The 22783-nt window shown below is 40.4% G+C and overlaps 1 protein-coding gene across 1 annotated transcript in view; it reads right to left on the reverse strand.

The window, feature by feature from the left end:
* Window positions 1-22524, reverse strand: part of SEL1L2 (SEL1L2 adaptor subunit of ERAD E3 ligase) — a 58378-nt gene extending 35854 nt beyond the window's left edge. The window contains exons 1-3 of the mRNA XM_039320464.1: window positions 22169-22524; window positions 11191-11240; window positions 4058-4112 (exon numbers count right to left, since the gene is read on the reverse strand). Of these exons, the coding sequence (XP_039176398.1) occupies window positions 4058-4112; window positions 11191-11240; window positions 22169-22376 (313 nt within the window). The 5' untranslated portion in view covers window positions 22377-22524. The remainder of the gene's footprint in view (window positions 1-4057; window positions 4113-11190; window positions 11241-22168) is intronic.
* Window positions 22525-22783: the final 259 nt, after the last annotated feature.

The following is a 22783-nucleotide window of genomic DNA, read 5'->3' on the forward strand; positions in this document are numbered from 1 at the left end:
CATTTAAACCATCCAGTTATATTTGCAGTCTTAATGATTCAACTTGTCCCTAGCATTTCTGATTTCCTCTTCGGCTATTTTTTTGAGAAACTAATATTTATAGCATTAGTTTCAATTTTACTTTTTACATGTTACTATTATTTCCATGTAAGTCTCTAGAATTCTTCTATATTCAATTTCATCCCAAATCATTTCATCACTTTGTTTTTTTCAATTCCATTTGTTCTTCCATTCATTTCCTTGTTTAGCCCTCTTTTATATTTTTAAGAATTATGTTTTAATTTCCATTAGAATTGTTCTGCATTTTCTCCTTCCATGTCTTTCTTTCTTCCTTTCCTTTTTCTATTACTCCTTCATATGTGGATGATATTTTCTCTTCTTGCAATTATTTTATTATCATGCCCATTTCTTTCAAGATTGACTTTTGACACCACTCACTGCAATGCAATTGTATACAGATTCCAATAAGAAGTTTTAATATGGAGATTAGGAGTAATGTACAGAATCTTGGATATTATATTAGGAACTTCCAGCCTTCGTTTTAGTGAGTTCGTTAAGACAGAATCTCTTTGAATATTTTTAATTTCTTCCTGGGCTTTTTGCAGCCTAAACTGAGCTTCCACGTGAGATACATTATTAATTAATTTTTCTCCCACCTATTGGTGCTTTGCATCTAATATTGTTCCTCTTATTTTCCCAGTCTTTCTCTCCCAATCACTCACAATGGCCACAATGTAATGGTCTGTTACCTATTCAATACTCTTCCCATCCTTTTATCCTTCACTCTTTTTTTTGCCAATATCTTATCAGAAATACTTAAAATCAGTCAAGCTTTTAGATGTATATGCAATGTCTATTATATGTGTGAATAGACTTATATTTTGTCTCCCCCGTTCATTATTGAAAATGGCCCTCTCATCTCTCATCTCATTCCCTTAGTCCTATTCATGTCAACTGACAGAACCATTTAATCATATTCATCTGGAAGGCTGCAGTTTTTCCCAGAATTCATCTGGTTTACAATTCATTGGAGAGCTACATGCCAATGGATTCTTATTTTTATACACACTTATATTTTCTTTATTTCTTTATTGGATCTATAAGGCCACCCAACTCAAACAATATGACCCTGGGAGGCGTACAATAAAAAACAAATAATAAACTAACTCTTCTAACTTCTACAGAGTTAGAAGAGTGGCAAAAATTATGGGATAGAAATATTAAACTAACTAAAGCTGTGCCATATAAAGAAAACTTGTACAAAATGTTTTACATATGACATATGACACCAGTGAGACTAGCGAAAATGTTTAAAAATACCCCAAATAATTATTGGAAATGTAAACAAAGGCCAGGTACATATTACCATATCTGGTGGACATGCCTTAAAGCAAAAAGGTTTGGGTTAAAATACATTCATGGTTCAAGAAGATGACTAAAAAAACAAATAGACTTTAAACCAGAATTGTTTCTGCTAGGAATAACAGGAGCCAATTACGAGAAGGAGAGCAGATATCTAATATTACATGTATTAACAGAAGCAAGAATTGTATTTGCCCAATATTGGAAAAATGAAAACATGCCAACTGAAGAAGTATTAATTAAAAAAATTCTAGAGTGCGCAGAAATGGATTGATTGACTTTAGAGATTAAAGAGAAAGAAAATTCAGTTTACTTTAAAACATGGGATAATTTTTATCAATGGCTAGAAAAATAACTCAGAGAGAAAGGAATGTAATATGTAATTTTGAATACATACTAGCAAGAAGGACACTATGGAGTGATTAGTTAATATTGCCTAAGATAGTTAATCATATTTATTATTATCACCTATTACTATATCTACTATTGTTGTTTAAATATATGTACCCAGACAATATGCTGTTTGCTAAACATCGAAAATGTTACTTGGGGAAACCCCAGCCCCAACCCCAACCCTGATCCCAACCCTAACCTAAACCCCAATCCTAACCCTGACCCCATTCTACCCTTTAAAAATTAATAAAACTTAAAAAAAACACCAAATAATAAACCAAAAAGAGCCATGTAATGTTAAAACATAACATGTATAAATTATAAACATGAAATACAGAATATAAGCAACCCAGCATTAATATAAAAAGAACCAGAAGGAAATCCACCCAAATGGCCCCAAATGCCTGGAGAAAAATCCAAGTCTCAACAGCTTTCCTAGAGGTGAGCCCAAGATGGGAAATCTTATACATACTTATAACAACCTAAATCATACCATTCATATTTGTGATATGCCTTTTAGGTGTTTCATTCATAATTAAACTTATTCATTATACAGCCTCTCAACTCATACATAGTGATTACAGGTGGTGTACAATATTAAAAATCCACAGTTAAATATCCCTATTCCTAGTAAAACCCCTGGATGAATTGGACAGGCTCTTGAAAGTTATGGTTTCCATTAACTCCAGAGCTACGTCTGACCCCACTTCCAGGGAAGGCAAATTGAACCCCTCCAGAATTATAAGCCTGGGGAATCCATTGCTGACTCTGCAGTATGACCTAAGAGATCTTGCAGACAGGCAGTTGTGCAGCAGGGAGGCTGGTACAATAGCAACAATCCACCCCACCCCCACCCCATCCCTAGGAAAAGGGTTTTACAGCTGCGAACTGTGGAGCAATGCCCCTGATAGCAACCAGAGATTTTCTAATGACAATAACAATACACCTCCCCCTTTTGTGCAGTCTAGGTTGATACAGCACCCAATACACAGCTGGGAAAATTTCTGAGAGAGGGATCCCTTCCTCTGGCAATAAGAGAAGCCACATTACAGACTGGCATTTAAAAGCACCAGTTTAAACCTGGGCAACTGTTAGTCTGCTGACAAATGAGTTGAGCCCAAAGGGGCTGGAATGAGAACTCAGTACAAAGCATTAGACTTGTGTTCCCAACAAGCAGACGGCCCCATCTCCCACAATTATATCTTCCCATACCTGACAACACTGAGATACTATGACCCACCTTATTCACCCCACTAGTCTCTCCATCTTGCATTCTTACCTTCCCCTCTCACTCTCAAACCCTCCCCTCCCCACCCCAATCTAACTACATGCATTAGAAGATACAGAAGGAAACCTGCCAGGCACTATAGCACTCAACTATCAACCATATGAATAACTGCATGTATTCATCAACTCCGTTCTATAAGAACAGATCACCATCATTCAGACCTATTCCGTCCTACCCATTTGTTAAATTTTAGAGATATGACTTACCTATTTCTTTCATTTTACTTGTTAATTCATGCTCTTTACTATGTATTCCTCTTATATTTTGTTCAAATGCCATCTCCATCACCAGATGGACTCTTAGATATAGGCTTCTACCCCTTATCATGGCTTTGAGCATTTAACACATTAATAATAAAGTAATTTTTTTGATTTACAGACTAATAGTGAAATAAAGTAGAATTTTGTTAAATCCAAATGGGATTCTACCCATGCATTTTAACACAGTTTTTGACAGGGAAAATGGGAGTGGGAATTTATGTATGATATGTTATGTAGTTTATACAGTTTATGCATGGGCATAACCATAGAGAGAGTGGTGAACCTATGGCACGCGTGTCACAAGTGGCACACAGAGCCCTCTCTGTGGGCACACGTGCCATCGCCCCAGTCCTAAGCCTTCAGCTGGGTTTTATAAAACTTTTTCACTTTAGGCCTCCGCTGCTGTGTGCAAAAAAAAAAAAAGGTTCAATCAATCAGTCAATTTCAACCTCTTGCGGGAAAAAAAAAGTTCTCGCAAAGTTGGAATTGATTGAACTTTTTAGTCCCACCCAGTCTGTCGTTACCACAGCAGCCACGCCCACCCAATTGGCCACTCCCACTTGGCACCCGACGATACATAAGTGGGTTTTGGGTTGCAGTTTGGGCATTCGGTCTCTAAAAGGTTCGCCATCACTATCATGGAGTATAAGAACAGATTTTCTCTGTTGCATCCAAACTCCACTAAACTAAGGTCTGCTTGCTGTATCGTAAAAGTGTAGATTAGAGGCCACCAACCTTGAAGTGAAATTATTACCTTGGGTTGGAAAAGAAACTTGCATTGCTGCTCTTTGGATTATGTTCAGGATCTCCTGTAAAATAGTTTATACTTAAGTTGTTTTTCAATACTGAAAGAAATTGACATAGAAACTGTTTCATGGCACATATTATGTTTCCCTGAAAATAAGACCTAACTGGAAAATAAGCCCCAGCATGATTTTTCAGGATGCTCGTAATACAAGCCCCACTCCAAAAATAATCCCCAGTTAAGATCATCAGCCAGACAGATGCATTTAGTACTGTATTTCCCTGAATATAAGCCCTAACCACAAAATAAGCCCTAATGCTTCTTTTGGAGCAATAATTAATATAAGACCTGGTCTTATTTTGGGGGAAACACGTTATTTACATGATGGTAACTGCTTGTGTTATTTTTGTTTTCTACATACAGTTTATACAATGTGACTGTGGGGTGCTACATTAATGGCATACAAACTGATTTGCTTTTAAAAGAACATTGTACAGGATTAGTCTGCTAAACTAATGTGTATGGCAATATTCAAGTTCACTGAATATTGGCACTGAAATGCATACTATAATGAGTGTTACATTATCAATGACAAGTAAAAGAAAAAGACCCCAATAATTCCAACTGATTTTTAAGTAGTTGTTGCAGTACTAAGCTTTCTACACAAATGACTAAATAGGATTTGAGTGGCCTGACCTATCACATACTGCTTACATCTTTGCAAAACATGTTGTGTTAGCTATTTCTGTAAACCATGTTTGCCAAGACGGTTTTCCTTTTGTTTTTCAGAAAATAAAAACTTTTTAGGGCTTTACTTCATTTTTGCCTCTAAAAATAGCGTTGCACAATTACACAAAAAGAGTATATTTCTGTCATTTGATTTAAGTAACGAATAACACATATAAGCATGTTTTATCCCCAATTTAGATTCTTCTTTGAATGAAATGACTCACTTTGCAGCAGATTCTTTTTTCCCTAGAAACAATGTACCAGAATATATATATATAAATCGCAATTCATTAGATGCATCATCTGTCATTTAGGCTGGGAAAAAGTAAAACCAACTTTACCATAGACAGCAAAGCCACACTTAATGAAAAATGATACTGTAATCCAGAAGTCTGCAACCTTAACAACTTTAAGACTTGTGGACTTCAGCTCCCAGAATTCTGGGAGCTGAAGTCCACAAGTTTTAAAGTTGTCAAGGTTGCAGACCCCTGCTGTAATCAATGAATAAAACAATTGTTTAAACAATTGAGCTGAGTAAGTTCTGCAATCCTTTTGCATAAATAATTATTACTGGGTTCACTTGAAACACCAGGTGGCAGCTGCAGGCCATTGTTTTCTAGGCTCAGAGGTTAAACAGAGTCATAACTACAGTACTATAATTAATATTGAGTTGGGTCAGCACCAGAGAATTCAAGATCTTGGACTAGGAAGTCAAAAGCATCTCAGAAGAAGGCAATGGCAAACTACCTTGGCAAAAATTGCAAAAACAAAAAAACTAAAATCCCAAACCTCCCCCAAACATCCTTATATGGTTGTATCCATGGAATCACCATGAAACAAATTTACTAATTTATCATTATCATTAAAACTGATATTCTCAAAAGTTTTAGACAAATAAAGTAGTTCCTTCTACATGGATTGACTATCAGCTTGAAAACATCAGTAATAATAAATAAATGGCTGTTATTTGCAAGAGTTAGTGATCTAACTATATTTCCTTTAATACACTAATTTCATTTTCCCAGTAGATCCTTTCTCCTCCTTGGAAATAGTTTTCAATATATATATATAAGACCACACATTGCTGCTCAAAGCACGAAGCTGAAAACACCAGCCCGAAGATGACGAATGGGACTTCGTCGAAACGTCGCCAAGACACTTCCAATTTTACGCGGGAGAAAACCCGAACAACCAAAGACCTATATATATATATATATCTATATATATATATATATATATATATATATATATATATATATATATTCTGAGGTTTTCGCGGGTATTTGTATGTAGGTCTTTGGTTGTTCGGGTTTTCTCCCGCGTAAAATTGGAAGTGTCTTGGCGACGTTTCGACGAAGTCCCATTCGTCATCTTCTGGCTGGTGTTTTCAGCTTCGTGCTTCAAGGAACAATGTGTGGTCTTAGCTGTTTCTTCCTTTTATCTGCCAGTGGGGGTATGAACTGATTGGGTGGGAGCTTGGCTGTGTTCTGATTGGGTGGAGGTATGTTCTGATTGGTTAGGGGCTTGGCTGTGCTCTGATTGGCTGGAGGCTTGGCTGTGCTCTGATTGGCTGGGGGGTTGGCTGTGCTCTGATTGGCTGGGGGAGTATTCTGTTTGGGTGGGGGCTTTGTTGTGCTCAGGTTAGTCTGAGTTGCAGGGGGATTTAAGATGGTGGGCTGCCTTGCTATTTTTGGCTTCGTGTTCGTGGTCGTGCCTCATCTTCATGGAGGGTGTCAGTTTGCTTCATGTATGGATTGGAGAGGTTTAAAGCGGCTAATGATGCAGCTATGGTCTGGCTTCTGGTTTGTGGTCATGCCTCATCATCAGTGTGGCTTTGGGTTTGCTTTTTGCATGGATGTGTGATGGTGACATCCTGTGTGGTTTTTGTAAGTGTGGGTCTGGTGTCATTTTTTGTGTTAGGCAGTCATTTGTCAATAAGGGCGGGTTTCCAAATGGCTGCTAGGCAGGACGTATCATCTCATTTGTTCATGCTGTGTGGGCATTTTTCTATCTTGATGGCTTCTCTGATTATTCTGTTATTAAAATGTTCAGTTTTGGCGATAGTTCTGGAAACAGAAGCTAATAACCAACTTCCCTTCCTGGATGTCTTAGTCTACAAGAAATCCAATGGCTCCCTAGGACACACCATCTACTAGAAGAAAACACACACAAACCGCTATCTGCATGCTCTCTCACACCACCACCCAGCACAGATCAACTCCGTAGCCAAGACACTCATCTCTAGAACAAAACGCTTCCCTTCTCTCTCTCTCTCTCTCTCTCTCTCTCTCTCTCTCATGCAGACTTGCCCCCTTGCAGAGCTGATTGACCCTGCACCCCGGTGCCCCATCCCCTGGGAGAAGGGTGGCCAGGAAGTCTCTTTCCTGGGCTGGCCCCGTCCAAGGTGCACATGGCCAGGGAGCCATGCAGGGAAGCCCTGGGATCCCTGCTGGGAGCAGCCTGCCGAAGCCTCCGCTGAGTGGACCAGCCCTCCCACAAGCCGTGGTCCTGGTTGGCCAAGCAGCAGCAGAGCCGGAGATGGAGGGTGAGTGGTGGGAGGAGGGGGCTTTGAGTCTGCGGAGCACTGCTGCAAAGCAACTGCAGGGCAGGTTGTACCCCCCATCTTACCTGTACCAGGCAGAGGGGCAGCTGAGTCAGCCACGCATCTCTCCGGGCCGGGTGGCAGTCCCGGCTGGGGTGGCAGCATCGCTTCCTGGGCCATCCCCGGGCTGCTCCCTGGGCAGCTGAGCCAGCCACATGTCTCCCCGGGCTGGGTAGCAGTCCTGCCTGAGCTGGTGGCAGTGGGGGCATCGCTTCCTGGGCTGTCTCCGGGCCGCTGAGCTGGCCACGCATCTCCCTGGGCTGGGTGGCAGTCCCGGCAGAGTGGCAGCATCGCTTCCTGGGCCATCCCTGGGCTGCTGAGCCGGCCACGCATCTCTCCAGGCCAGGGGGCAGGGGCATCTCTTCCTGGGCCGTGACAATACTGCCTGTGTCCATTTCTGGTTAAGCAGCAGGAATGCTAATTGGGGAGTGGGGGGGGGGAGACAGAGAGACCCCCATCCTATTTCCAGGCTGCTGGTCGCAGGTGGATTATCTGCCAAAGAGCCACTTGCTTGGCTGGGCCTGCAGAATGGAAGAAGCTCCCACAAATGGCTGAAAACTGATCTTGTCAAGAGCTATTTTCTCCGGTAGACAAAACTGACATTGTCAGCCTCTGGGGTGGGGTGGGGGGGCTCATGTTTGGCCTTGGCAGGAGCCCAAAGCCCACCTTTTCCCATCCGCCAGTCCTGAGATAAAGCAGACCCCCCTCTTGGAGACCCAACCCCCCCCCCCTCTCTCTCTCTCTCTCTCTCTGTGTGTGTGTGTGTCTCACACTATGTTTATGAGAGATTTACGTCTAAATGAGATCTGGATAAAGTTTTTTTCTCTCCAGAAGGAGAGGCATAGAAGAAAAAGAGAAGAGAGAGAAGAGAAAGAGAGAGGAGAGATAGAGAAGAGAGAGGGAGAGAGAAGAGAGGGAGAGGGAGAGAAGAAAAAGAGAAAAAGAGGGAGGGGAAAGAGAGAGAGAGGAAAGAGAAAGAGAGAGGCGGAGGAAAGAGAGAGAAAGAGAGAGGAAAGAGAGAAAGAGAGAGGGGGAGAGGAAAGAGAGGGAAAGGAAAGAGAGAGAGGGAGAGGAAAGAGAGAGAAAGAGAAAGAGAGGAAAGAGAGAGGGGGGAGAGAAAGAGAGAGAGAGGAAAGAGAGAGGGGAGAGAGGAAAGAGAGAAAGGGGAGAAAGAGAGAGAGAGGGAGAGGAAAGAGAGAAAGAGAGAGAGCGAGGAAAGAGAGAGGAAAGAGAGAGGAAAGAGAAAGAGAGGAAAAAGAGAGAGAGGGAGAGGAAAGAGAGAGAGAGAGAGAGAGAGAGAGAGAGAGAGAGAGAGAGAGGAAAGAGACTCTTTTGACATCTAAAATGAAGATAACACTGCATATATAACACTGCATATATCCGTTTTTTTTGTCCATGGGGTCGCGATGGGTTGGACACGACTTCGCAATTAACAACAACAACATATCCGTTTTTACCACATATATATATATTTCATAAAGGTAAAAAAGGATATATGTAGTGTTAGCTTCATTTTTGATATCAAAAGGGTTTTGCTGCTCCCAGTGTTTTGTTTTCGGTGGGAAACAGGTCCAAGTTGCTCTTTGAGTGTTTTGGGTTGCCTACCCCTGACCTAGCGTAATGGTATGTGGGAATGACCTTGGGACATAGGAGTAACAGCCAGTCTAGACAAGAGTCTAACAAATGAAATTTGAATCTAAAAAAGGAGGGGTGGCGAAAACTCAGAAGGGAGCTGCTTTGGGGAGGGTAATAAGGAGGGATAGGAGGATTACTTTCTGGGTTGCAAAATTCTGTTACTGTAATCTTACAATAAAAATGGAGCTAGTACTCCTGGGGGTGTTTCTTATCTGGATTACTTGGCAGGACTGACTGACAGGACATTCTTGACTTTTATTAATGGAATAGATCAGGCATGTCAAACTCGTGATGTCACGTGATGTTGCGCAATGTATCAGGCCGGTTTTGCCATTACCGCCAATGGGGTGGGCGCGGCTTCTATGTGATGTGTCCGGCCTATGGGCCAGCAGTTTGACACTCCTGGAATAGATAAAGGTCCCTGCACTGTAGTTATGCAGTTATTTTGGGCAGATGGGAAAGAGATAAGAGGTAAAATAACCTTTATTGACACTTTTTCTGTGTACACACTGGCACATATTAAAAGTGAAATTCTCTCTCAAAAGAGTATACACACATACACATATGCTGTATATATACATATTTATACATACAGAGATATACATACATATTTATACATATATACATATACATAGATACATACATATATCATAGTTCAGAGCCGTGGTGACTCAGTGTTTACAATGCAGTATTATAAAAAAGTCTGAATTCCACAGCCAAGAATTCGATCCTGACTGGCTCAAGGTTGATTCAGCCTTCCAGTCTTCTGAGATCAGTAAAATGAGGACCCAGATTGTTGGGGGGCAATATGCTGTCTCTGTAAACCGCTTAGAGAGGGCTGTAAAGCATTGTGAAGTGGTATTACAGTAAATCTAAATGCTATTGATATTACTATTTTGAAGACATAGCAGAAAAACAAGTCTTGAGAGTTAACAAAGTTGATACTATATGATACAAAGCTAGATGTTTTGCTTTGGCTACCACGAAGCCTCCTCCCAGAAGGTAACAAAGAAAACTGGTCATGGAGAGGATGTGTGGTCCCTGACAATATTGCAGACTCTGGCCAAGCAGCGCTTATATGCCATGTCCTGGATAGAAGGGAGTGAACTTCCAATAATCTTTTCTGCCATCCTCACCACTCTCTGCACAGCCTTCCTGTAATACTTCCAAACCAAACAATAATACTGTACAACAGGATGCTTTCAATCATCCCTTTGTTGGAAGGGGTATGGACAAGAAAAGGAAGATGTGCCTTTCTCATATGATGCAGAAAATGCAGGTGCTGCTGCGCCTACTTCACCAGTGTCTCACTGTTGAGTGATGAAGCTAATCTACTCATTAGCTGCATACTTAGAAACTGGATACTGCTAACCACCTCCACAGCTGAATCATTAATATACAGAGGTGTATGGCTGTCCCTGCCTTTTTTGAAGTCGACAAAGATCTCTTTTGTTTTTTCTACATTTAGAACCAGGCAGTCCACCAAACCCCCTACCTCCTCCCTGTGAGCATCCTCACTGTCATCCTGAATAAGGCCTGCTATTGTTGTGTCATCCATATGCTTCACATTATGGTTGGTAGCAAACCTTGCACAACAGTCATGGATCAACAGGGTGAACAACAACGGATTTAGGACACAGCCTTGAGGAGAACCTTGTGTTCAAGAAAGTGGTCTTATAAATATTAATCCCAGCTCACACATACTGGGGCTTTCTCTGATGTTATGATTCCATCCCAGACCCTGAAAGGACAGTTAAGCACTTGCTCATAGCATTGAAAAGATGGCAGAGTTTGGCTGTATCCAAGCATTAATTTGTGACACCTTATTCAGAAACCAGTCACTGCCTAGTAACTGAATACCGGCACAATGTACTTTATTATTATCGATTACATATATATGCCAGATTTTCATATATTGCAGTCTATTCACTTTTCAGGTAAACTCTGAATTCAGCAGGTGGCTATTTTAAAATGTGTGGATTTCAAGTAAATGATATGCTTTCTACTTCCCTATACAATGTGATTTTTTCCCCCAGATCAAATGAATTTTGTTCTTTTATTGCCCTTGCATACGAAATAGCCATAAAAATTATTTTTACTTGTTGATCATTAATGTTATTTTAATTATAATTAAAATGAAACATAAGAGCTGATACATTTTAAACATGTTCATTACCTCTTCTGAAATGTCATCATCTCTCTGATCATCCGGATTATCTTCTGTTTCTGTAAGAAGCAAAAATACCCCATATAATCTATTACAATCTTCTCAAAATGAAAGGAAGCCAAATTAAATTACAAGAAAAAACAACTCAAAATCTACAGTTCAGCAATATAACTTTGACCCCAACATACCTTGAATGTCAGATTTTATTATTTAACCCTAATAAAAGAATCATTTGACAATAGCTGCTTAAAATATTAGACTTTTTCCCCTTTATGTATCAATTTATACTGAGAGAAAAGAATGTTCCAATTAGATTTCTAAGAACATGGAAGCACTAAGTTTGACTTTATGTATAGTAAGTAAACCTTAGCCATTTCTCACAGAAGAGAGTTCCATGTCAGTGAAAAGTCAATATACTAGGACTGCACTGTATATTTGGCTTTTATGGCCATTTTGCAAAACCACGTATATATGGAATGGATGGACAATCATTTAAAAATCATCTTCTGAAAGGTCAAATTTACCATGAATGTACTTTGGCTATAAAATACATGCCACCTAGAACCGCCAATCAATATTAGTTTTAGGATATTTATTCCAAAACATAGAGAATTAACACAATAATTAACCCAAACATAGGAATAGTGATTAGCCTTATAGGAGACTTCCAGTTTCTCAGCAACCATGCTCATTGTTTTTGCTACACTTCAAAATGAGTAAACCTTAGTAGTCATAACCAAAGCCATATTTAAAAGACTAAGGCATATGATGTTTAAGTTAGAAGCAAGCATAATTGCATACAGCAAGTGATTACCTTAGTAGTTAAATGAAAATCATCTAAAATGACCAACTGCCTGGAAGTGCAAAATATTCCCACCCCTAGTCCCCATTGTCTCTACATTTGAATCAGGCAATATGACTAAAAAAATCACCTCAGTTTTTGGAAGTGAGGCAGACCCCATTCTCCTGGTCTTTCAGACAGGTGTGAGAACATGGTTCTGCATCCTTTTGGGGGGGGGGGGTTTATGGAAGAGGATGCAACCATGGGGCTGGTTAGTACCCTGAAAGCCTTTTAACGTTGATTTTTAATTCATCCTTCCCTTTTTCAATTTTCAATTTTATATATAGTTTTCAACTTTATGTTTTAATATTTTATTTGTACATTGCCCAGAGACCCTTTGTGAGGGAAATGGGTGGTTTTAAAAAATAAATAAAACAGGGATAGGGACACTGTTCTGTGCATGGGATATGGCTGAATCTACTAATGAGCAAACAAATATTGAATCAAGCAACCTCAATGAAATGTAGCTTATTATTAGCTAAAAAAAATCCAATTTGTCCAACAGGTCCTATCTTCTCTATCCTAATCCTTAAGCTTTGGCAAACTCTCATCACCAGCACTTCCAACAGCAGAAAAGTTTTGTAAATGAGCAGAGAAAAACTCCTATGCCAGAACAAGTATAAAAGTTTATTTAAAAGGACCCAGGTCAAACTTATTATTTATTCGTGATGTGACAGATGAGAGAGAGGGAAGCCCTTCACTGAATCTTCTAGATGAGCAATTATTGTAAATGATTCTCAATTTTCTAATTCCAGCATTTCAAAAATGAAAAGTGGCATTCACTTTTAAAATAATCATTTTGTTCTTTTTCCACCCATTTGAAACGAACTTTGTAAGAACTATACTCCTCCAATTTTCCATTATGCTCTTTGCACAGTTCCCTCTCCCTGTTTAATTATTTTCCTCCAATGGTGGAATTTTAATTACATCATGCTTTGGAAGTTGGAAGAAACTGCAGCTGGGCACCTCCCTCCATACCATTGCATGTATGTACTTACTAAACCTTTCCCATCTACCTGAAGGAAGAATGAGCCCCTTGTCAGCCCTGCCCACTCTTCACCCTGCCTTAAAACTGAATTTTGAACCAGACAGCTTCTTTCATCCATGTTGGTTCCCTGTGTATATTGAAAAATATTTTCAAAATTTCTCGAAAGAGAATAGCTAAACTCATGTTTCTTAAAATACTATAAAATTAAGTAAATAAAACAAAGATGTATAGCTTCTTGCTGACTCCACCTTTCCTGGGCGGGGTGGGGATTGTATATGTAAGATATAGGTTACCAGACTAAATAGTTCTTTGTATAGTATACCCCATCATATTTAGCAGTGGTTAGAATGTAGTATTGTAGTCTAATTCTGCTGACTGCCAGCAGTTTGATTATGACAAGTTCAAGATTGACTTAGCCTTTCCTTTTCTGATCTCAGTAAAATGAGGACCCAGATTGTTGGGGGCAATTTGCTGATTCTGTGAACTGCTTAGAGAGGGTTATAAAGCACTGTGAAGCAGTATATGAGTCTATTGCCTTTGCAGTTGCTTTGTCCTTACATAATTAAGCCCTCAAATTGAAATGGGTTTTAAAAAATATTTTACACTGAGGCTGTTTTTTCTTGGATTTCCTAATCACATTCAAAATCACCAGACAATTGTGTTTATACTTTATAGGCTGATTCAGGTGAGGTGAAATGTGTGGAGGATTCTGTATTTTTCCAAAATTTAGCAATCCAAAATGTTATATATATATATGTATATACATACATACATCTAAGAATTGTCTCTAATTATATTAAAAATGCGAATCCTGGGTATATTCATATTCAGCAACAATCACACGTTCGACCTTACTGGGGCGGAGGCCATCACCCAGGATGTCACCAAGGGTGGCCGGTTACTGAAGGAGGTTTGGCTGTCACATGAACACTCAATTAATCACAACATAGAGTTACTGCCTGCTTATCAGGCACTAAGGAAGTGGGAACAACACCGTAACAAGTCACAATGAGTGCAATGGGCGCAGCCTACGCAAGACCAGAACTTCTGTCTCATGCAACAGCAAAGAAAATACGACTGGCAAAGGGGAGAAATCCCCAGCATGATTCGTACAGGAGCCAATGATGGAAGACGGGGTGCCACACTCACAACAAGGGGGGGTGGCCACAGGACAGGAGGCACTGGGGGACCATCCTATAGCAACGTGTACCCAGATACGTCCAAAGCGGGCAAAGAGAGCGACAATAAGAGAGGCAGTGATCCCTGAGCTTACAAGTATACAGATGGATTTGAGACTATTAGAAGCAATACGGTCAACTGGGGTGGGTAGACCGGTGATGCGTTCTATGAGAAGAGCGCACAAACTGCTGGTTTTATGAGCAGACTTTCAAACCTCTAGCATTCCACTCTGATGACGTCGGCAGTTAGCCGACAAAAGCTAAGTTTATCAAACAGTTGTTAGTTTATTAAACAGTTGTTTTTTATATTTATCCCGGTGTTCGACTACTTCTCTCAACATCTAAGAATAAATAACTACCCCAAGAATACTGAGATCTTTATTTGGATTTTTTTAAAATTCAAATAATTATTTATAAGTCTCTATTGGGTTGATCTCTAAAAGACTATAGGGATACATCCAATTGCTTTCTTGGTCGACAATGCAAAAATGATATGGCTTTGCCTTCTCCTAGGGTTTTTTTTAAAAAATTATTTGTGCCCAACTTAATTTAGAACATTTGGATTTCTTAATGATTTTTCATCCCAATACTACCTTGATTAAACTGTTAGTTTTTCAAGATCAAGTATAGTAATCCTCAACTTACAACCACAATTGAGCTCAATTGTTACTAAGCAAGAAAGTTGTTAAGTGAGTTTTGCATCATTTTATGAGCTTTCTTGTCACAGTTGTTGTGAAACACTGCAGAAATTAAGTTAGTAACATGGGTGTTAAGTGAATTTGGCTTCCCCCATTGACTTTGCTTGTCAGAAGGTCGCAAAAGATCACATGACCCCAGGACACTCCAAGTGTCATAAATATATGACAGTTGCCAAGCGTCCGAATTTTGATCACATGACTATGGGGATGCTGCAACGATCATAAATGTTAAAAACAGTCATAAGTCACTTTTTTCAATGCTGTTGTAACTTCTAACTTCACTAAATGAAAGGCTGTACATCAAAGACTACCTGTAACCCCGACTCTATTTACTATCCAGATAGTTATAACTTCTATAACACTTTGGAATGGGTACTATAAACAGAGATTGAAAAACAACAGCTTATGGAACTTTTCTCTTCCCTAGTGGTGGATGCCCTTTTGCTGTTTGTTCAAGAGCTGTGTTGATTATTCAAGATGGGAATGATATGAACTTAAAAAGCAATAATGTAACAGACTTTACAACTAGACTGCCTGCTAACAGCACAATTGGTGGTCTCCATCTTCAAACTTTTAACTTCAGTCAAAAAATAAGTTTGACCTATTAAAGGAGTCCTTTGTACAATTTACTGAGAGTCAGCCAAATAAAAGCAAAAGCTATAAAATCACCTGCTGTTCACATCAATGAGTGGTTCACAGGGAAACTATAAATGACCCAACTCCTGAATCTACTAGGAGAGGAAGAAATAAGTGGGGAGGCTATAACTATCAAGCAGGAAAAGTTCAGAACAAAATTATTGCAATTATCACTTACTTGAAACTCTCCATTGAAAAAATATAGTTAAAACTCTGTTCTTGCAATTCTGTATACCAGACTTTTCAAATCTGGTGTTTCAATAAATTTTATAATTTCTAATTAGCTTGGTGAAAGTATGAATAAGTCAGTTGTTGTCCAGTTCATCTGGAGGATACCAGATTTTTTAAAATTGCTACACACTTTCCTGAGAATATCTGATTAAATACATGTAAGGGGTGGCACTGGAATGGAACAGTGTTGGTTATGTTTCACAGTGTCTGTAGGAAATGTTTACAACTTGAAACAGAGAGATAACATGTGCAGGGTAAGATGGGAAAACATTCAGCTTTCAAAGGGGAAGCAAAAAAGAATAGCGATGTACTGTCACAAATGAAACTTTATGCACTAACATGTATTTAACTCTGCAGTCAGTTTCAGGACAATATAAGCCTGAGGGCAGATGTAGAACATTATAAAACATACTCAGGGATTTATTTATTTACATATGTCTGGCAGAGTCACTTACTAGATATCTGAGTTAAGATATTATCTCAGAGAAAATGAAACCTAGTTTCATTACACTGAAAAAAGAACAAAACAGAATAAGAGTTGGAAGGGACCTTGGAGATCTTCCAGGTTGTTTTTTATTTTTTGTTTTTTTGAAAAATGCTGTGTTCTAATATGTTTTGGAATCTGCTTCAAATGTTTTATTATGAAGACCAGGCTTTTTGATCCATGGAAATCATGACAATCTGTTTGTGGATGACTATGTGTTACATCTGTTTTTTTTTTTTAAAAAAAACAAAAAAACAAATATCTGATGGACACCCACCAGAACAGTGTAATAGCCCCTCTTGATTTTTATTTGTATCCCGCCTTTATTCTTTCTACAAATAAGCCAAGGCGGTGAACACATCCAACATACCTTTCTCCTCTATTTTCCCCACAACAATAACCCTGTGAGGTGGGTTAAACTGAGAGCGACTGGCCCAAAGTCACTCAGCTGACTTTCCTGGCTATGAGGGCACTTGAACTCACTGTCTTCTAGCTTGCTACCTCAACCACCAGACCAAAGTAGCTCGGAATCAAGTGCTTACCATGAAAAATCTTTACCTCATTCTTTCTACAAACAAAAACTTAATGGCAAATCTCTCCCCTCCCCCGCAAAACGGAAGCAGCAGAATCCCAGATACATACTACATACGGTGATCCAGAAGTGCATCACAACCAGCACTAAAAACTGAGTCTTCATCTCAAATAAATCCTAACCTAAGCCTTCGGAAGGGGAGTTTCACTGAACAGGGACGATTGCTCCGCTTTCTTAAAATTCCCGGTTGCTTAAGCGATGAGGTACGAAACCATATAGATTACCCCCTAAAGCGATTCCCCAATATTATCACAGCATATTGGGAAATGAGTTCTACTAGGCAGCTTTCGTGTCTCGTCCCTACTTTGCAGCGCCTCCTTTTGCTCCTCGGTTTTCTCGAAGTTGATGCGGTCACCTAGCAACTATTTTCTTTACACTAGCCAATCACACGTTTCGGTCTCCTGCTGAACCGCTACCCGGAAAAAGGCAGCATCGTCGGCCTTCGCAGTTATTCCTAGGCAGGAACAGCTGCGGCCACAAGAAGCAGCAGTCGAAACCTGAATAGTTGAGTCTCCTCCTCTCTGGAGATCAATTTCTTAAGCGAGATCAATTTCTGATACACCCCTTTCAAGGATAGCATTAGGGACGGAACAGAAGCTTCAGATTTGGGATTCCAAACGAAGTCAGTAGATGAACGTGCAGAACCATATCTTTAAAAGTTTTTTAAAAACAAAACAAAACATTTCTTCTGCTTGTAACTTTTCTTTTGCATATGCTCTGTCTTTTCCCAGACCTTTCTCCACCTTATTAGGAAGCAATTTCTTTTCTTCTCTATGGCGTTTGAAAGTAGGCTGTGAAATAAATTGCAATTAGCCTCGCAGGGGGCTTCTCATTCGGAACTGGCCAGTACTTGGACATGGGACTTTCAGAGCATTAGACTGGAAAGTTTAAGAAAAATTTTTTTGAAGCAAGGCAAACTACTTTCATATTATTCCCAAGAAAACATGAAACTATCCATGTAGACGCCAGAAGTTGAGCTGGTCTTAAGAGAAAGTACCTAAGGAGGTGCTAACACGTTTGAAATAGAAGATAAAATATGAGAAAATCTGGGGTGCAAGGAGATTGTAAGCACCCGAAATGCCTATTTGGCTGTATTTGCACAACATTGTTACCAATGATTAATGGGACCATGCCTTTCGTAACCTAATATTTTGGGTTAATGACCACAAATAGTTACACAGGATGGGTTCATGCAACATGGTAAGCTAAAATGTGAATATAGCTAAATTGTGCACTTTGGCACCAAAAAATAGATGAATTCTTAAACCTCTTTGACTAAAGATCCCAGTGCTATCAATTAAATGAAATCATTTTACTGTTGCCTTCTTAAAGGATTTTTCATGGCAAAAAAAACATAACTGAGGATTTGGTAAAATATTGTCTCAACCATTCTTCCATTATTTTTTTCAAAGCTAATCTATTAAGCACTATGACATTGGTTTGGTTATGCTAGTTCATATATCTGGGATTCTAAGTATGAGAAATATATTGTGCAATTACTCTTATCACTTGTGAATATCTTGGGTGTATGTGTGTTAAACAATAGTTTCTTCTATTTGTAATGACTTTTCATCCTTCCATCTTCTTTTTCCAATAGTAAATATATTTCCTTAAATGTATTAAGAGGGAACAGCAATATGATATGTATACTACCCTGGAAGATTTAATACAGAAAAGCAATGTAAAAGAAGGGGCAACTGAAAAGTGATCATTTGTTTTAGGCATTGCCCGAAGATACATCTGAATCTATTTTGATTTACTACAATTTGTTGTAAATCAGCAAGGATTCCTGTCTCTTGTTTCTAATAGTGACAAAATGTTTCAAATGTCTATTAGTTTAATTTTTATTCCATCTTTATTATCTTTTAAATGCTGAACACACCTAATAATCCTTCCTCCTTCTATTTCTCTCACAAGAACAATCCTAGGAAGTGAGTTGGCCTTCATGCCTTACGTAAGACTAGAATTCACGGTCTCCTGGTTTCTAGTCTGGTGCCTTAATCACTGGACCAAACTGGCTATAAACTGCAGAAACTAAACTGTTTGGTCTGTATTAAGTTGGATTTTTACATTAAAGAATTATAACTGTGAGATCTACTCAGTTACTCAAGATCAGGCATGTGAAACTGCCGGCCCTGCAATCCGGATGCATCACGCCAAAACCATGCCCACCCCATTGCCGGCAATGGGGAAAAAGTCACAATATGTCACACGATGTCACATGATGTTGCGAGTTTGACATGCCTGCTCAAGATGATTTTCTGTGTTCAGAATTCTTAGCTCTGCCACCTTTCTACCAGGTTAGATCACATGAATTTCCTGAAGCACAACATGGATTCTAGAACATTCTAAAACTTTACCTGAGAATAAGTTTCACTGAGTATAGAAATTGAATTGATTCCCAGACATTTGTTAAATATAGTTTATTTAAGATAATATAATGTATGTGAGCTATTCAGAACTGGTATGAAGCTGGGCAGTGTTCAAATAGAATAAATGAACATATTTAAATTCAGTGTGATTTGGGCACTTTGCAGCTCAATAAGTATATTATTAGGAAAACAGAGAAACATATATGGAAAAGCCAGTCAGTTGAAGAGTTAATTTGTGTATAAGAATTGGAATATATGTAAATATTCCTTTTGCTGCATATCCCCCATGTCCCTTGCTTCTTGATTTTAACAGTCTAATTTAGGGAGAGGGTTTCTTTTTTTCCCTGCTGCTGCTAAAATATATGGAGTCAGATCTACTGCAAATCAGCCCAGGTATCTTCTATAGATCCTAATGTAATTTATTCATTTGTATCCTGCCTTTTATTATTTTTACAAATAACTCAAGGCAGAGAATGTGTCCAATACACATTCCTCCTCCTCTTTTCCCCACAAAAATCCTGCGAGGTGGGTTGGGCTGAGAGAGGGTGACTGGCCCAAAGTCACCCAGCTGACTTTGATGGCTAAGTCAGGATTTGAACTCACACTTTCCTGCTTTCTAGCTTGCTACCTCATTTATCCTTTGCTTCTCCTGCCTTGGAGTGCTGTCAGTGTTCAACTGATAGCTTTCTGAATAAATCATACGTTACAGAAATATCTAATTTTGGTTCTTTGAACAAGTCGATACTATACTTATAGAATGTTTTACACAGCAAAAAATGAGATAAATTATAAATGTTTAGCTCAGTAACATTGCCTCGAAGTCTATAATCACTTTTGGAGGGGGGGGGTTTTAGGGATTTTTTAAAAAAAATCTATGAACCTTTCAGAAAATTTATTTTTTATCCGTAGTTATGCAGGCTGCCTATTTCATGATAACCAATATTTATTTACTACCTCAGTCATTCTTCACTTGGCAATCTGTGGCACCAAGGAGGTAGCTAAAGTACAAGCTCTGGTGTCTTTTCTTTTTGAGAATATTTCCTTGCACTACTTAATACTAAATCTCAACAATATATGGAGTATCACAGGTTGCCTATATAAAATATCCATGGACACAACTGCAGAAAATTAACTTGAACAATCAAATATCATTTAAATCCAACATTCATATAGATTTCTACTCCTGAGTCATTTGTTCAAGTTAATGTTAGTATTTCTTTCATTTCTTTTCAGGAAAAGTATCATAAATCACTTTTTTTCAACAGAATAACACGAGTTGGAAGGGACCTTGGAGGTCTTCTAGTCCAATCCCCTGCTGAGGCAGGAAACCTGGCCTATATCATTTCAAACAAATGGTTGTCCAGTCTCGTCTTAAAAACTTCCACTGTTGAAGCATTCATAACTTCTGGAGTCAGGTTGTTCCACAGATTATTTGTCCTGACTGTCAGGAAATTTCTCCTTACTTCAAGGTTGCTTCTCTCCTTGATTAGTTTCCATCCACTGCTTCTTGTCCTGCCTTCAGGTGCTTTGGAGAATAGCTTGGGCTCTTTTTTGTGGCAACCTCTGAGATATTGGAACACGGCTATTATGTTACCCCTAGTCCTTCTCTTCATTAAATTAGACATACCCAATTCCCGCAACCGTTCTTTATATGTTCTAGCCTCCAGTCTTCAGTGCCATTGTAACTTTGAATAGTCACTGACCGAAGTGTTGTAAGTTGAGCACTATCTGTAAAAGATTCATGAAAGCCAGCTTAGCAGAAGAGGGCAGAATCTTCAGTGTGTGGCCAAATGTGCTAAAGCTACAAAGCTGAACAACTTGGCAAAGCAAGATTGTTGGTAAATTTCTAAAAGGGCCTGGCTTAAGATTCAAAACACAACATTTTGCATTACTTTGTGTTTGATCATACGTTCACTATATTTGGAGGGTTAGGAGAAGGCTGTACCAAAACAGCAAACACTGCTTTAGTCCAAATGAGTTGCACCCATTATTTTACTTATGAATGCTATTGCCAGTGGCATTATTGCAATGCTTAATGTTCTTATGCTTAGCTTAATGGCAAGGTTTTATGCATGTAAACGAGGAAGAACTTTCTTAAAACGCTGTGTGCAGGCGATAAAAATACTGCAAAGCACAAACCACATTTATTCAGAAGTTACAGAACCACCCCTATACCCACTCAGAAAGAAGCTCGATTCATCAGTGAGGCTTACTCCCAGATAAACTGCCACGAAAATGCAACCCAAGCAGTTTAGCACGGAGGAAAATCCCACAGCATTCTGTGGGTCTGTCGCCTTCCTCCCATTAATTGCAGGCACACGCCGGTTTAGAGCAAGCGGTACTGAACACAGCTGAAACTCACACCGGAGCAAAAGGAGACGGCTGCCACCCACGAGGCACCTCAAGGTGACAAAAGCCCTCAAGAAACGCGCCGTTTCTTCTCCACAAACCCGGGCGCGAGCTTCCGCCGTCGCCGCTAGCGCCGTTTTTGTTTTCTTTGTGTTCAAGTCCCGAGCGCCGAGCTTCTGTCCGCCCGAGCGCGCGCTTCCTCCTCGATTTGACGCGCCTGCCCCTTTAAAAAAAGCCTCCCCCTCCCAGCCGCCGTTAGCCCGAGAGCGCAGGGGGCGGGGCGCGTCGCTGAACGGCGTCTCGCCAGGCCAACGGGCGGCGGGCAAGGAGGCGGGCATTGCGGGGGTGTCTGTCGGGTTAGAACGAGGCGTGACCCAGTTGACGCGCGCTGAAAGGAGAGGGGAGTGGGAAGGAGGCAGAGGTGCAAACAGCTGCTGCCGCCGCCGCCGCCAACGCCACCCTCGCCACCCCATCGGTGCCGTCGCCCAGCCGGGTCAGCGTGCTTCTTCCTCGCCCGTTAGCCTGGGGAACCTGCAGCTCAAAGCCGCCGCTAGCCACAGCACCATGTACCCCGGGAACAAGCGGAAAAAGCTCTGGCGGGAGGAGAAAGGTACTGACCTCCTTCACCTAAAAAGCGCCCGGGGCTCCTCGGGCGAGCGGAGCGTTGCAGGGCGTCCCCAGCGCCGCCTCTCCGACTCTGGTTTCCTTTCGCGAGGCGTGCGGGCAAAAGATGCCGCCGCCTGTTCTCACCTGAGCGACGTTGCCTTCCTCTCGCCTTCGCCGTGTTACCTTGACAGGACAGCCGCGCTCCTCCCCTTGCTTGCATCGCTTCTCCTCCTGACTTAGCTGGCGCTTCCTACTCTCCGCTGGAGGAGGGCTCCCTTCCTTCTCCGGACCCGGAGTCCGCCTTCAGTGAGGGAGTAGGTGGGTGGTGAGACGGCGCCTTCTCTGCACAGCCCTCGCAGCAGCCTGGTCAGGGCACCCCAAGATAGAGGCAAGGGCAGCTTCGGGTAATCCTGAAGGGCCCAGGCCTCTCTTTGCCACTCAGGTGCTTCGACCTTGGTGAGGGTTCTTGGGTCAGCCTTACCTAGACGGCATCCAGGATGTCCCCTGATAGGAGCTGATCAAAGAAACAGTGGTGGTGATTGCCTTCCTTTTTGCCTAGTTTTGGTTAAGTCCGTTCTATTTCAGAGTTGGTAATCTTCCTCTTAGTTCGTCTCACTGCCTGCTTAA

The sequence above is a fragment of the Crotalus tigris genome, unplaced genomic scaffold (genome assembly GCF_016545835.1).
Source record: "Crotalus tigris isolate CLP2741 ecotype Arizona unplaced genomic scaffold, ASM1654583v1 scf7180000023639.2272817, whole genome shotgun sequence".
NCBI lineage: Eukaryota > Metazoa > Chordata > Lepidosauria > Squamata > Viperidae > Crotalus > Crotalus tigris.